The sequence below is a fragment of the Mobula hypostoma genome, chromosome 10 (assembly GCF_963921235.1).
Source record: "Mobula hypostoma chromosome 10, sMobHyp1.1, whole genome shotgun sequence".
Classification (NCBI taxonomy): domain Eukaryota; kingdom Metazoa; phylum Chordata; class Chondrichthyes; order Myliobatiformes; family Myliobatidae; genus Mobula; species Mobula hypostoma.
Window position 1 is genome coordinate 89,178,913 of NC_086106.1, and position 17,077 is coordinate 89,195,989.

At 44.6% G+C, this 17,077-nt stretch overlaps 1 protein-coding gene across 3 annotated transcripts in view; it reads left to right on the top strand.

Annotated features, from left to right (window-relative positions):
• Positions 1-17,077, top strand: part of taf1 (TAF1 RNA polymerase II, TATA box binding protein (TBP)-associated factor) — a 169,994-nt gene that overhangs the window by 24,790 nt on the left and 128,127 nt on the right. For all 3 annotated transcript variants that reach the window (XM_063060824.1, XM_063060825.1, XM_063060826.1), the window contains exon 2: positions 16,704-16,831. In XM_063060824.1, coding sequence (XP_062916894.1) covers positions 16,718-16,831 — 114 coding nt within the window. In that variant the 5' untranslated portion in view covers positions 16,704-16,717. The remainder of the gene's footprint in view (positions 1-16,703; positions 16,832-17,077) is intronic.

Below are 17,077 nucleotides of genomic sequence, written 5' to 3' on the forward strand. Positions count from 1 at the left end.
AAGGTATGGCCACATTAGTGGGATTGTATTACAGACCACCCAATAGTCAACGAGACTTGGAAGAGCAAATCTGCAGAGAGATAGCAGGCAGCTGCAGGAAACATAAAGTTGTGGTGGTAGGGGATTTTAATTTTCCATACATTGATTGGGACTCCCATACTGTTAGGGGTCTAGATGGTTTAGAGTTTGTAAAATGTGTTCAGGAAAGTTTTCTAAATCAGTATATAGAGGGACCAACTAGAGGGGATGCAATATTGGATCTCCTGTTAGGAAACGAATTAGGGCAAGTGACGGAAGTCTGTGCAGGGGAGCACTTTGGTTCCAGTGATCATAACACCATTAGTTTCAATTTGATCATGGACAAGGATAGATCTGGTCCTAGGGTTGAGGTTCTGAACTGGAAGAAGGCCAAATTTGAAGAAATGAGAAAGGATCTAAAAAGCGTGGATTGGGACAGGTTGTTCTCTGGCAAAAATGTGATTGGTAGGTGGGAAGCCTTCAAAGGGGAAATTTTGAGAGTGCAGAGTTTGTATGTTCCTGTCAGGATTAAAGGCAAATTGAATAGGAATAAGGAACCTTGGTTCTCAAGGGATATTGCAACTCTGATAAAGAAGAAGAGGGAGTTGTATGAAATGTATAGGAAACAGGGGGTAAATCAGGTGCTTGAGGAGTATAAGAAGTGCAAGAAAATACTTAAGAAAGAAATCAGGAGGGCAAAAAGAAGACATGAGGTTGCCTTGGCAGTCAAAGTGAAGGATAATCCAAAGAGCTTTTACAAGTATATTAAGAGCAAAAGGATTGTAAGGGATAAAATTGGTCCTCTTGAAGATCAGAGTGGTCGGCTTTGTGCGGAACCAAAGGAAATGGGGGAGATCTTAAATAGGTTTTTTGCGTCTGTATTTACTAAGGAAGCTGGCATGAAATCTATGGAATTGAGGGAATCAAGTAGTGAGACCATGGAAACTGTACAGATTGAAAAGGAGGAGGTGCTTGATGTCTTGAGGAAAATTAAAGTGGATAAATCCCCGGGACCTGACAGAGTGTTCCCTCGGACCTTGAAGGAGACTTGTGTTGAAATTGCGGGGCCCTGGCAGAAATATTTAAAATGTCGCTGTCTACGGGTGAAGTGCTGGAGGATTGGAGAGTGGCTCATGTTGTTCCGTTGTTTAAAAAAGGATCGAAAAGTAATCCGGGAAATTATAGGCCAGTGAGTTTAACGTCAGTAGTAGGTAAGTTATTGGAGGGAGTACTAAGAGACAGAATCTACAAGCATTTGGATAGACAGGGGCTTATTAGGGAGAGTCAACATGGCTTTGTGCGTGGTAGGTCATGTTTGACCAATCTGTTGGAGTTTTTCGAGGAGGTTACCAGGAAAATGGATGAAGGGAAGGCAGTGGATATTGTCTACATGGACTTCAGTAAGGCCTTTGACAAGATCCCGCATGGGAGGTTAGTTAGGAAAATTCAGTCGCTAGGTATACATGGAGAGGTGGTAAATTGGATTAGACATTGGCTCGATGGAAGAAGCCAGAGAGTGGTGGTAGAGAATTGCTTCTCTGAGTGGAGGCCTGTGACTAGTGGTGTGCCACAGGGATCAGTGCTGGGTCCATTGTTATTTGTCATCTATATCAATGATCTGGATGATAATGTGGTAAATTGGATCAGCAAGTTTGCTGATGATACAGAGATTGGAGGTGTAGTAGACAGTGATGAAGGTATTCAGAGCCTGCAGAGGGACTTGGACCAGCTGGAAAAATCTGCTGAAAAATGGCAGATGGAGTTTAATACTGACAAGTGTGAGGTATTGCAAGTTGGAAGGACAAACCAACGTAGAACATACAGGGTTAATGGTAAAGCACTGAGGAGTGCAGTGGAACAGAGGGATCTGGGAATACAGATACAAAATTCCCTAAAAGTGTCATCACAGGTAGATAGGGTCGTAAAGAGAGCTTTTGGTACATTGGCCTTTAGTAATCAAAGTATTGAGTATAAGAGCTGGAATGTTATGATGAGGTTGTATAAGGCATTGGTGAGGCCAAATCTGGAGTATTGTGTTCAATTTTGGTCACCAAATTACAGGAAGGATATAAATATGGTTGAAAGAGTGCAGAGAAGGTTTACAAGGATGTTGCCGGGACTTGAGAAACTCAGTTACAGAGAAAGGTTGAATAGGTTAGGACTTTATTCCCTGGAACGTAGAAGAATGAGGGGAGATTTGATAGAGGTATATAAAATTTTGATGGGTATAGATAGAGTGAATGCAAGCAGGCTTTTTCCACTGAGGCAAGGGGAGAAAAAAACCAGAGGACATGGGTTAAGGGTGAGGGGGGAAAAGTTTAAAGGGAACATTGGGGGGGGCTTCTTCACACAGAGAGTGGTGGGAGTATGGAATGAGCTGCCAGACGAGGTGGTAAATGTGGGTTCTTTTTTAACATTTAAGAATAAATTGGACAGATACATGGATGGGAGGTGTATGGAGGGATATGGTCCGTGTGCAGGTCAGTGGGACTAAGCAGAAAATGGTTTGGCACAGCCAAGAAGGGCCAAAGGGCCTGTTTCTGTGCTGTAGTTTCTATGGTTCTATGGGTCTCCCTAACAGGGTTTCATGCGGGTTGAGTCCAGTCACGTGATGTTTTCTATTTTGCAGGGAGTACAAAACCACTGGCAGTGCGTCTGGCCAGGCCAACTGATGCTCCTGGCATATTTTGGCCAAACTCTGTTTTATTTCCCCATTCATCCTGTCTACAATCTCTGATGACTAGGGCTGGTAAGGAATGTGCAGTTTCCACTGTATACCCATCACGTTGCTTAGCTCCTTCACTATCTTTCCTGTGAAGTGTGTTCCCCGGTCGCTATTAATACCCATCGGAACCCCAGAACGTGGCATGATTTCTTTCCACAGTGCTCGCACTACTGTTTTACTATCATCCCTCCTTGCAGGGTATGCCTCCATCCACCTGGTGAACATGTCCACTATCACCAGCAAGTACCGATACCCCTTAGACGATGGCATGTGCATGAAGTCTATTTGCAAATTCTCAAAAGGGAACTCAGGCATAGGCAGATGGTCATATGTGGCCTGACCTGGGGCCTTAGTATTTTGCTGACAGATGGCATATCTTTTCACAACCTTGGCAATGACTGGTGTTATCCCTGGCGTATACCATTGCTGTTCTGTTGCATGTTGCATCCCTCCTTTGCCCATGTGAGCCTGCGAATGGATTAGGCGAGACGGGCAAAAACAGGGCACAAGGGCAAACTATTTGACCGTCGGGATGATGGTAAAGGCCATCCTGCAATTGGCATCCCTCCCTGTCCCAGTTTCGCTGTTCCTGTATAGTGGCTAGCTGTTGAGCCTCTTTTAGCTGTGTGTCCGTTACCGGCTGCAGTGGAAGAGATGGCGCTTGCAACATGGGCGACTGTTGGGTCACCACCTGTTTAGCTATTGTGTCTGCCAGTGCATTGCCCAGAGTGATCTCATCCATTCCTGAGGTGTGTGCCTCACATTTCAGTACAACCACTTGTTTTGGGAGCAATACTGCATCTAGCAATTGCGCTACTAGTCTTGAATGTTGAATTGGCCTCCCAGAGGTGGTAATGAACCCTCTGTTTTTCCATATCTGGCCAAAGTCGTGCACTACTCCAAAGGCGTAGCGCGAGTCAGTATAGATATTAACTGTTTTCCCTGCTGCTAGGACACACACTCTGATGAGGGTGAAGAGTTCTGTGGCCTGAGCCGACGTGCCTTGAGGTAGGGCAAAGGCCTCCAGAACGCAATTTGGTATCACCACTGCATAGCCCGCAAGCAGTAGCTTGTCACGTGGCCGGTGCGAAGATCCATCTGTGAAGAGGATCAGATCTGGATTCATGAGGGGTGTCTCGGACAAGTCGTCTCGGGGTGCTGTGACCAGTTGCACAGTTGCTACACAGTCATGAGTGTCCACCTCCTCGCTGAGTGGAATGAAAGTGGCAGGGTTGACAGCAGGTGCTTTCTTATAAGTGTAATTAGAGTGCGAGAGTAAGACCACCTCATAGCCCTTGCGCCTGGCAGCTGAAAAATGTTGGGTAGCGGCAGAATTCAGTAAAAGCAGCACAGAGTGGGGCACTCGTACCTCACAGGGGTGGTCTAGTACCAGCGGCAACGTCTTCTCCACCATCACGGCCGTCGCAGCTGTTGCTCGGAGGCAGGACGGCATCCCCCGTACGATAGTTGGTAGGAGCACAGAGTAATAGGCTACAGGTCGATTCAGGCCCCATGTTTTTGTATCAGAGCTCCTTTGGCATAGCCCTGCTGCTCCGAGACACAGAGAATAAAGGGCAGAACATAACTGGGGAGTCCCAGAGCAGGGGCTGTCGAAGTCGCATTTTTTAGTGCCTCAGGATAGTTCAGTCATTCCACACAGACATGAAGGGCGTCATTCAGTTCGGCGGCTCTTCTTCGGAGGCCTTCAACATCCGCAGTGGTGTGAAGCAGGGCTGTGTGCTTGCCCCCACCCTGTTTGGCATCTTCTTCGCAGTCATGCTGAAGCACGCCTTTGGAACATCAACTGATGGTGTCTACCTCCACACCAGATTGGATGGGAGGCTGTTCAGTCTGTCCCGGCTGAGGGCAAAAACCAAGGTTCGTGAAGTACTCATCAGGGACATGTTGTTTGCAGACGATGCAGCACTGGCAACACACTCTGAAGAGCAACTCCAACGCCTCATGGACAGCTTCTCAAGAGCCTGCCAGGACTTCAGCTTGACCATCAGCCTGAAGAACACCAACGTGTTGGGCCAAGGCATTGAGCACACCCCTGCCATTACCACCAACAACTACGAGCTGTAGGTAGTTCACGAGTTTACATACCTTGGCTCCACTATCACGGACAGCCTCTCCCTGGACCCTGAGATCAATAGACGGATCAGACGAGCAGCCTCAACATTCGCCAGGCTGACAGAGAGTCTGGGAGAACAGAAAGCTGACTTCGTACACCAAAGTTGCAGTCTACAGGGCCTGCATCCTCAGCACACTGCTTTACGGCAGCAAGACCTGAAGCCTCTACTACAGACAAGAGCGGCGTCTCAACGTCTTCCACCTTTGCAGCCTGAGACGCATCCTGGACATCACGCGAACTGACTGAGTCACCAACAATGAGGTCCTGGCCCGCGCCCAGATACCCAGCCTCTTCACCCTGCTACAACAACGCCGTCTCCGCTGGCTGGGCCACTTACACCGCATGTCAGATGGGTGGATCCCGAAAGACCTGCTGTACGGGGAACTGGCCTCCGGCAAGAGAGCACAAGGGCAGCCCCATCTTCATTTCAAATATGTTTGCAAGAGAGTCATGAAGTCACTGAAAATGAACGTCGGGAGGTGAGAGGACATCACAAGCGATCGCTCTCACTGAAGGCTGGAACTACGCAGAGGTCTAAAAAGAGGAGAAGAGAAGCTGAGGCTTGCTGCTGAAGAAAAGCGCACTCATTGGAAAAACAGCACCAAGACAACACTGGAGGACAGTGCCTTCAAGTGCAGTCGCTGCAGCCGAGACTGTCACTCCCGTGTGGGACTCTACAGCCACAACAGAGGCTGTTGTAACACAGTCTGAAGCAAGACTTACCAGGCGCAGATCCATGGTCTCGCGAGACTAACGGATGCCACCACCACCAGTGCCTCAAATGCCTTCTTTCTGTCTTCCTTGGCCTGCACTTGCGAGGGAGACATTTTTCTTGGTGGCTTCCCGTAAGCTGCGTCATGGAGTCTATACTCGGGTATCCATTGCCTGCAGTACCCCGCCATCCCCAGGAAGGAGAGAATGTCCTTTTTAGTTCTCGGGAAAGGTATTTGCTGTATTGCTTGTATCTTTTTGGGGCCAATGCTTCTAGTTCCATCATGCAGAATGAAACCGAGGTACTCAACCCCGGGGTTGGCAAAACTGCAGCTTATCTTTGGTAACCTTGTGACCCCTTACTGCGAGAAACTGCAGGAGGGTCACTGAATCCTGCAGGCAAGCCTCAGGATCAGTAGAGGCTAATAGCAGGTCACCTACATATTGCGTCAGCATGGTCTGGGGTGACAGCGGACATTCAGCCTCTTTTTATCACTGAAGCATACACAGTAGGGCTTTCAGTGTAACTTTGAGGCATCCTAGTGCAGGTGTACTGCTGACCATTGTACGTAAAGGCGAAGAGGTACTGGCTGTCCTTGTGGAGAGGCACAGAAAAGAAGGCAGAGCACAAATCTATTACAGTGTAGGTGGTTGCAGTGGCTGGAATGGGGCTGAGCACCATATTAACATCGGACAACAGGGGCTAAGGAGGTGACTATGGCTTTCACCGCCCAGAGATCTTGGACGAACCGCCACACCCCTGGTCGACCCACCTTCGGTATAGGCAGAATGGGGGTATTGCATGGACTGTTTGTCCATTTTAGCACGCCCTGCTGAAATGAGGAGTTTATCACAGGGGCTATGCCGTTTTCAGCTTTGGGCTTTAGACAGTACTGTCTTACACAGGGCAGGGCAGCATTCTTTTTTACCTCTACCTTATGAGGGGGTGCCGAGACTGCCAATCCCACGAGTCGTATGTTGTGCCCATACTGAAGGGTCTATTCTTCCCAATGCTTGCGGCAGCAACTGTGGACATTTCTCTGGCAGCCTCTGCCGTTTGAATTGAGTTTTCATAGTCATAGTCAGAGGCGGGTGCTGCGTTTGTCATATGTGGACTCTCCCATCAGTCACTGAGAAGTATTCCACTGTGCTTTCCTCCATAGCCCCTGGCGGTCCTGCAGCCATTTGACCATAGATCCCAGGTCTTTATCTGCGTATGAGGATACTATGGCAATGGTCAGATGAGAAACTGCTGTTGCGTTTAAAGCATGCATATTTTCTTGTTGAGGTGTCAGCCTGCTAGCCATGGCCAACCAGTCCTTCCCAAAATACAAATAGGTGTCTATGGTTATTATGAAATTCTGTTCTACTGCGTCTGTCACCCTCCACTCGTAGTCTGGATCGGGGTTAGGCAAGTCATTAGCCGTACAATGTAGCCGCTGCTTCCAGGGGAGGGAGTCCAGCAGAGAACTTAAAAGCTTAACAGCGAGTGCTCTGGCTTGGGGTTTTGAGTGCTGCAATTGCTGGCTTAACTTTGTGAGCCAGTCAGTGAACGATTGTCTGACAGCTGCCAACAATACAGGATTGGTGGATCTCTATCGCCCACTACTTGTGTTAGCTGGTATACCCGGGACAAAGGAACATCCATTTGTATTCCCAATGGGGAACAATAAATAGTAGCGCCCAGCTTGCACAAAGCCTTCCTCCCTAGTAGTGGGAATGGGGTTGTACTGGACACCACAAATTGCTCTTGTATGGTGCTCCCCGCTACCATAATGGAGACAGGGTGTGTCAAAGGCTCAGATTGAGGGATTCCTGCTACTCCCACAGTAGTTACTGTTGTGCCACTTAGTGGGAGTCCCAAGAAGGGGGTATCGACGAGAGGGTGGCGCCTGTATCAACCAATCCCTTCACCTCCCTCCCTCCAGCTCTTCTGTTGCCAGTCTAGTGTGCGCATTTTAAATGCTTGGGCATGCATTGGGAGCATGCAGTTAAGGAGTGTCTGCACTGCCAATTGCTGATTATTTTCTAAAGGAATCCTGGCATATTCCTCCCAAGAGTTCCTAAATCTACCTACGAACTCGGTAACTGGTTCCCCCTTCCTCTGTAAACATCGGGTGACCTTCCCTATGTCCCCATGCCACTGGGCTGCAGCAAGCACTGCATCCTTGGCTCGCCCTCCCAACCAGGTTCCAAGGCTGTCATTTCCTTGGCCCTGTTCATCATCATCTTCTCTCCAGTCCCGGTTCTGTCCCGAGGGTACAGGGAAGATGTCTCTTACAGCTACCCACTGGCTGCCGTAAGCGCAGTGGAGCAAGGTTCTAACATCTCCCGGGAGGGGCTGATATATTTCACACTCTTGCTCTAACCAGTGCATAAATTGGGCTGGCTTCTTTACTGGATTGGGGACGTCTTAGATCATATTTCGGGCCTCCCCAGGGGTCCAGGGCTTTAATATCGGGATCTCCCCAATCATAATCTTGGGAGCTTGAATTGTCGCTTTGCCTTGCCGCTTTTCTTTCATCCTAGTTCTATTACTTGGTCCTCCTTCAGTGGAGGAAACCCCATGTTCTTGGTTGGGTCCGGGATTTGAGAGGGAGCTTGCTTCGTTCATTGTTTCAGCTTCTCCCGGTTCATCGAACGGGTCATGTACCTGTTTCTGTTGCCCCTGTCTCCAGGCACAGACCATCTCTATTAATTCTAGAATCCCCTCGTTCTTGGAGTTGTCTGCAAGATTCTGGCCTTTCAGAATGTTACTGGGCTGTGCCCTAAGCATTTGGGGAGCCACTGGCAGAGCCGGGCACAGAGGTGCAATGGGAGACGGTTTGGAATAAGGGGGTGGCGGAACAACTGGGGCTGAAAGGACTGGTGGGGCTGAACTCGAGTCCGCCTTTTGTACAGAGGCGGGTTTCTCGTTGGATTCAGGGCGATTTTTGTTAGATTAAGGAGGCTGGTGCTTCTTTGCTATTTCCATCCATTTTTCAAAACAACCCATCATATATCCAACATCCCAATTTGGATCTCCATTCCCATTCACAACTTCATCCCACCAGGTCTGAATCAAAGGAATCTTAAACGACCCCCCGTATGGCCAATCCCCTTGCGACCACCCATACAAGTCACTACTAAAAATTACTGCATATCGGTCATCTTTCGTTTTGTTAATGATGGTGTCCGCTGGTGATACCAGAGGTACCAGCGGGTCTCCTACCTTCTGTGTTACCACCTTCATTTTGGCTGTTGTTACCATGTCGACTCTCAGCGTTCTGGGAGCCTTGGGTCCCCAAGCAGGAACCAATTTAGCGGCTCAACTGCTACTGGCAGCTCCCATTATCCTGTAATGAGAGTTAACTACAATACACTTTCACACAATTACACGCACACACTCACCAGTGAGTTTCACAAGACCGGGTGCTGTGTCGTCACTCCGTGCTGTTATTAATCGGTAGCTACCCTTAATCTGGCACTGCCCTCCCTTTCAGCTAAGAGCTCGCCCGCTGCACTCCCTAACCAGTAGCACAGCCTTAATCTCCCTGCCCTCCCTTTCAGCTAAGAGCAGGCCCAGTTCTTTCTCCTGGATTCCTTGCCTAGAATCATGTAAAAGCCGCTGTCTTGCCTCCGCTCCACAGTGGCATTAGAAATCATTGGACTCTGGCATAGTGCCAGAGGACAGGAAAATTGCAAATGTTACTCCCCTATTTAAAAACGGAGGAAGGCAGCAGAAAGGAAATTATAGACCAGTTAGCCTGACCTCAGTGGTTAGGAAGGTGTTAGAGTCCATTGTTAAGGATGAGGTGATAGAGTACTTGGTGACACAGGACAAGATAGTACAAAGTCAGCATGGTTTCCTTCAGGGAAAATCCTGCCTGATGAACCTGTTGGAATTCTTTGAGGAGATTACAAGTAGAATAGATAAAGGGGATGCAGTGGATTTTGTATATTTGTACTTTCAGAAGGTGTTTGACAATGTGCTACATAGAAGGCTGTTTACCAAGTTAAGAGCCCATGTTACTACAGGAAAGTTACTAACGTGGTTAGAGCATTGGCTGATTGGTAGGAGGCAGGGAGTGGGAATAAAAGGATCCTTTTCTGGTTGGCTGCAAGCAACTAGTGGTGTTCCACAGGGGCTGTTGTAGGGATCACTTTTTATGCTGTATATAAATGATTTAGATGATGGAATAGATGGCTTTGTTGCCAAGTTTGCAGATGATATGCAGATTGGTGGAGGGGCAGGTAGTGTTGAGGAAACAGGTAGGATGCAGAAGGTCTCGGACAGATTTGGAGAATGGGCAAGAAAGTGGCAAATGAAATGCAAAGTTGGAAAATTCATGGTCAGGCACTTTAGTAGTAGAAATAAATGTATGGACTGTTTTCTAAATGGGGAGAAAATCCAGGAATCTGAGATACAGAGGAACTTGGGAGTCCTTGTGCTGAACACCCTGAAGATTGCAAATTGAGTCGGTGGTAAGGAAGGCAAATGCAATGTTAGCATTCATTTCAAGAGATCTGGAATACAAGAGCAAGGATGTGATGCTGAGGCTTTATAAGGCACTGGTGAGGCCTCACCTTGAGTATTGTGAATAGTTTTGGGCCCGTCATCTTACAAAAGATGTGCTGGCATTGGAGAGGGTCCAGAGGAGGTTCACAAGAATGATTCCAGAATGAAAGGGTTATCATACGAGGAACGTTTGATGGCTCTAGGTCTGTATTTGCTGGAATTTAGAAGGTTGAGGGGGGATCTCATTGAAACCTTTCGAGTGTTGAAAGGCCTAGACAGAGTAGAAGTGGCAAGAATATTCCCCATCATGGGAGAGTCTAGGACAAGAGGGCCCAGCCTCAGGATAGAGCGGTGCCTTTCCAAAACAGAGATGCAGAGAAATTTCTTTAGCCAAAGGGTGGTGAATTTGTGGAATTTGTTGCTGCATGCAGCTGTGGAAGCCAGGTCGTTGTGTGTATTTAAGGCAGAGATTGATAGGTGTTTGATTGGCCACGACATCAAAGTTTACGGGGAGAAAGCTGAGGTGTGGGGCTGAGGAGGGGAAAAAAGGATCAGCCATGATTGAATGGCAGAGAAGACTCGATGGGCCAAATGGCCTAATTCTGCTCCTGTCTTATGGTTTATTAATAATAGACAAACACAATCTGCCTAAACTAATAACACAGAAACGATCGTACTTTTCATGTCTTTATTGAACACATTGTTTAATTTTTCATAGTCCAGGCTGGAAAAATTTAGATTATGAATACACGTAGTCCTCTTTTATTGTCATTTAGTAATGCATGCATTAAGAAATGATACAATATTTCCTCCGGTGTGATATCACAGAACACAAGACAGACCAAGACTGAAAAAACTAACAAAACCACATAATTATAACATATAGTTACAACAGTGCAACAACTTGATGAAGAAGTCCATGAGCACAGTAAAAAGTTCAAAGTTTCTCAAATGTCCCACATCTCACGCAGATGGGAGAAGGAAGAAAAACTCTCCCTGCCATGCCGACCACAGTCCAACTCTGAGTCATCCGAAAACTTCGAGCCTCCGATCAGCCCTCCGACACCGAGTACCGAGCGCCATCTCTATCCGAACGATTCGACCTCAATCTCGGTCGCCAACAACAGGCAAAGCCGGGGATTTTGAGGCCTTTCCTCCGGAAGATTCCCGACCACGCAGTAACAACAGTAGCAAACTGGCGTTTTAGAAATTTCTCCAGATGTTCCTCTGTGCTTTCACGTCTGTCTCCATCAAATCAGAATTGTCCACAGCCCCTATTTAACAGATACGATATCATTTTTCACTGGAGGGCTGCACATGCCTGTTGCGCTGCTTCTCTCTCCTCTCGCCTTTGTGAATATTTGAAAATATGTGAATCCTTGTATTTAATAACTGGTCGAACCTCCTAAAGCAGCAATAACCTCCACCAAATATTTCCTTTAGCTGCTGATCAGACTTGCACGACAACGAGGAGAAATTTTAACTGATTCCTTTTTCCAAAACTGTTTCAGTTCATCGATATTCTGGCATATCTTGCATGAACAGCCCTCTTCTGGTCATTCCAGAACATCTGAATTGAGTTAAGGTCTGGACTCTGACATTCCAAAACACAAATTATCATCTTTTTAGACGATTCTGTTGTTGATTTTCTCTTGTGTTTCGGATATTGTCTTATTGCATCATCCAACTTCTATTAAGCTTCAGGTGACTGACCGCTAACCAGACATTCTCCTGTAAAATGTCTTGATACAGTTTTGAATTCATTGTTCCCTCAACAATTCCAAGCTGTCTAGGCCCTGAGGCAGCAATGCAGTCCCATACCATAATGCGCCTTCCACCATGCTTCACACTTGGGATGAGGTTTTGGTGTTGGTGTGCTGTGCCCTTTTCCCTCCAAACATAGCGATATGCATTTCTGTCCAAAAAAAATCAACTTTTGCCTCATCTGTCCACAGAACATTGTCCCAGAAGCATTGTGGAACATCCAGGTGGTCTTTTGTCAACTAGAGACATGTAGCAATGCTTTTTTTTTGAAGAGCAGTGGTTTCCTTCATGGTGTCCTTAAATGAACACCATTCATGTTCAGTGTTTTTCTTATAGCGGACACATGAACAGAGACTTTAACAAGTTCTAAAGATTTCTGCATGTATTTTGCTGTTACCCTTTGGTTCTTCATTCCCTCCTTCAGCATTGATCATTATGCTGTTGATGTGAGCTTTGCATGATGCCCATTCCTTCGGAGAGTAGCAACAGTACTGAGTTTCCTTCATTTGTAGATAGTTTCTCTTACTGTGAAGTGATGAACACTCAGATCTTTAGAAATGCTTTTATAGCCTTTTCCAGCTTCATGCATCTCTACAATTCTTCTAAGGTCCTCTGAAAGTTGCTTTGATTGAGTCATGGTGCACATAAGCAGATCTCGCTTGAGAAGAGCAGGCGCTGTCAGTAAATTGGAAAAGCCTTTTACTGAGATAGTTCTACTCTCTTGATCTCAGAAGTCCAATAGTTCGAAAAAGTGTCACAAACTGAAGTCTTCCTTGGTTGCAGTGGATGACCATGACGTCTTCTGTGCCTTGTCATGTCCTTCACCCTTCCTCGGAGCATTGTAGTACCACCTTCCTAGCTGTTGGGTCTCGCTGTAGATCTCATCTGCCCAGTCAGTCGGAGCTGACGTCGCAGGCTAGAAGAAGCATGTCCCTACCTCACTGGGATATGAAGCTGCTGGTTACCCTCACCTGGTTTAGCCTGCCTTTTGAAACGGTGTACTGAAGTATGGCCGCTGTCACATGCAGCTAGGTGATCTTTTCTTATGACTCGGAAATGATGCTTTTGGTTTTACTCTGGATAGTTTTACTTACCTTTACAACTGTTTGGATGCAGAAACTGAACCTTGTGCTTCAGTTGCCAAATCCAAAAACGACATGACTTTAATGACCACTCCTTTGACATGTAACTTGTATTCTAACCATACATCTCAATGGTTTCTTTGTTTACTTTATTAGTTCACAGTTGCATTCAGAAGTTTACATAATCAAGCCATTAAAACCAATGTTTGACCTCTAAGTTATAATTTAAAACCAATACCCTAGGTTTGTGTTTCTTCCATCTAATCATCATCATCATCATCTTACAATGGTGATTATTTTCTGCTGTCATCTCTTTTAACCTGTGGCACATTGGATTGCATTATGCATGACTGCATCCATTTTCCACTTGCATCTAAGCCATATTTTGAATCTGTCAGAAGACTGAGGAGCCATGGAGCATCGTGGTTAGTACAATGCTGTAACAACTGCAGTGTTGGAGTTCAATTCCAGTGCCACTTGTAAAGAGTTTGTACCTTCTCCTGTGACCGCTTGGGTTTCCTGCCGGTGCCCCAGTGCCCAAAGAGGACGTACCAGTTAGTAAGTGAATTGGTCATTGGAAATTGTCCGTGGTAAGTAGGCAAGTTGCTGGACAGTCTGGCTTGTTGGGCTAGAAGGGTCTATTCCACGCTGCATCTCTAAATAAGTGAAAATTGAAGGTGATTCTGGAACAGAAATGAACTTGCTTCTGCAAACTGAACAGAGCCTGATGAAAAGAATCTATCCAGATCCAGAGTTAAGTTTTCTGAACAGCATTTCAAATTTCCTTAAAATGCATTTCTGGAACACTTGGCAGAAGAGGACCTAGAGAATATTTCAAAGGGATTTAACCCATCCTTATAAAAATCAGCCAACACTCACATTTTACATAAATGTACTGGCAGCATATAGAGTTTTAACGATCTTTGTACTTAAATTCATTCTGCATTTTGCTCATACAAAGGATCCATTTGGATTTCTGATTTTATGGTTGGAGAGTTGGATGTTCTTTTGATTTGTACCAGTGGTAATCCACAGTAATTTAAATTTTCTGTTACTTCCATATTTAGGGATCTGGAGGTGATGGAGAATAAAGCGAATGAATTTTAACTTGGGGCCTACATAATACATATTTAGGAAGGTATCATAGTATGATACAATAATGGTCATAATCAGTAAAAATATGTCTCTATCATCTGTTGTTTCTGGAAATTCTTGAGAGAAACATTTATTTTGCATAAAGCAGCAAGGGAAAATCATGTACTTTGGGAGGCAGTGAAGTGGGAATGTAGTATTAGTATTTTAATTTAGGCCTAGAAATCTTCAAAGTAATATTATCAAAGTATGTATATGCCACCATCTAACACCTTGGAATCCGTTTTCTTGCCGACCGACATTCAATAGAATCAATGAAAAACTACACACAAAGACTGACAACCAACTAATGTACAAATGAAGACAAATTGTAAATACAAAAAATAATAAATAGATAAGTAAATAAATAATACTAAGAACACGAGTTGTAGAGTCCCTGAAAGTGAGCCCATAGGCTTTGGGATCACTTCAGTGTTTCTGTGAGTGAAGTTATCTACGCTGGTTCAAGAGCCTGATTTTTACGTTTAATAACTGTTCCTGAACCTGCTGGTGTGGGACTTGAAGCTCCCATACCTCATTCCCGATAGCAACAGCAAGAAACGAGGATGGCCTGGATGGTAGGAGTCCATGATAATGGATGCTGCTTTTTTGTGGTAGCACTGCTTGTAGATATGCTCAATGCTGGGGAGGGCTTTTCCTGTGATAGACTGAGCTGTATCAACTACTTTCTGCAGTTTTTCCATTCTTGACCTTTGGTGCTTCCATACCAGAATGTGATGCAACCATTCAGGGTACTCTCCACTGTGCATCTATAGAAGTCTGTCGGAGTTTTAGATGACATGCCGAATCTGTGCAAACTTCTAAGAAAGTAGAGGTGCTGTTGTGCCTTTTTGTAATGACACTTTTAAGTGCTGGTTCCAGGATAGATTCTATGATATAATAGCAAGGAATTTAAAGTTACTGACCCTCTCCACCTCTGATCCCCTAATGAAGACTGGCATATGGTTTCTTTCTCTGTCATCAATGATCAGCTCCTTTGTCTTGCTGATGTTGGGTGAGAAGCTGTTGGTGTGCGACTATTCAACCAGATTTTCAGTCTCCGTCTTATATGCAAATTTGTCACCACCTTCGATTCAGTCAACAACCTTGGTATCATCAGCAAGCTTAAATATGGCATTTATAGTCATAAGTATGAAGCAAGTTAAGTTGGGGGCTAAGCAAATAGCCTTGTGGTACACCTGTGCTGATAGTAATTGTGGAGGAGATGTTGTCACCAACTCATACTGACTGGACTCTGCAAGTCAGGAAATTGAGGATCCAGTTGCACAATGAGGTATTGAGGTCTATGTCTTGGAGCTTATTAGTTAGTTTAATGGGGATGATAATGTTGAATGTTGTGCTGTAGGCAATGAAGAGCATCCTGATGTATGCACATTCACTAACATTTTATTATGTATTTTATGCATATTATTCTTGTTGAATAATATTGTCTCCTATCCTAATATTCTGAAGCACTTCTGTCATGCTCCCTGGATCGGGATACATAAATCTAAATGTTGATAACTTCTTCCTCCAGCTTTGAACAAGGTTGAAATCTGAGTTTTGGTTCAATTTCTTCCTGTTCACATCGACTGTCTATCAGAAGTTAGTGGAGATCAATTTTTAACTTAAGTTTAGAAATCTGTCATCTCTTCAGGGACAGGTTCAAAGATCAACTTTATTCACCATATGCATTTATATATATTAGGAATTTGCTGTGGTGTATTGGCGTGACATGCAACAGAAAACAACAATGTTGAGCAATTATGAAGAATTATATAAAAGATAAAGTTAGATGTTAAAGTATGACTATGGAATAAAAATGTGCATAAATACATAGATACTAGCAGCATGGGTTAATAATGTAAACAGCATTGTAAAAATAGTGGTTTAAAGTATTTACAATGCAGTGCAGTGACTGAGGTAATAGTGTCATCTAGAATTGTTGATCTGATTAACAGCCTGGGGGAAGAAAATTTTAAGATGGTATGAAGATTTTGTTTAAGTACCCCTATAACATTTTCCAGAAGGGAAATTTTGGAAAAGGCAGTTTGCTCAGTGGGCAATGTCCACAATGATTTTTCCTGCCCATTCTTTGTTCTGGACATGTACACATTTTGCAATGACTGACTGCAGCCAATGATCTTTTCTGCTGACTGACAGTTCGCTGTAGTTTTTGTATATTGTGAGATTTATTCAGATTTCTGTTGAAGAATTTGGTTATGATGGATCCTGTGATACACCTCACAGGTGAAGAAAAAAGAGATTTATCAGTGCAATTAGTTACGTAATAACATCGTAGTCGTGTTCCTGAAAAACTTTTTGCCTTATAGAAAACCAAGTTTTGGTAGACAGTTGTATCAATGGGGAAAAGGGGAGCTTCAGACTCGCATAACAAAATTATCTGTCCTGCAGGATTTTCAGTGTTTTTTATTTGTAAATTGGTCGTGTTTATTCTGTTACTGCGGGCTAAAAATACTAAAGGCTGGATTTTATGTCGTTTAAAAGAGATTATTTGCGCAGGTATCAATAGAAGTGATTATTTGTTAATTTCCAGATGCTTCCTGCAGTGAAGCTAGCAGCCTGTGTTCTTAAGGTATTTGATGCCGTTTACATCTAAACTTTTTTTTCCCCATTTAGTAAGACTTCTAAAAATGTCAGATTCAGACAGTGATGAGGATCATGAGCAGCCATTTTCTCTTACTGGGTTTCTGTTTGGAAATATCAATGAGGATGGACAATTGGAGGACGACAGTGTTCTTGACAAGGTACACACTTCATCTGGAATAATCACTCTGTCACAGAATTTTTATAATAACAATTCCATATAGAGTACTCACATATGTTAAAGGTTAAATCTACCAAAGTTATTACTATTTGATCTGATCTGGTGCTCATGTCATTAATTCTGTGGAATTAAATAACTTATGAATTACATGTTACTATTAATAATTCCCACACTTTATTCACCTTTTACTCCTTGAGATCAGTCTGTTTCTTTTTTTTCCATTCCA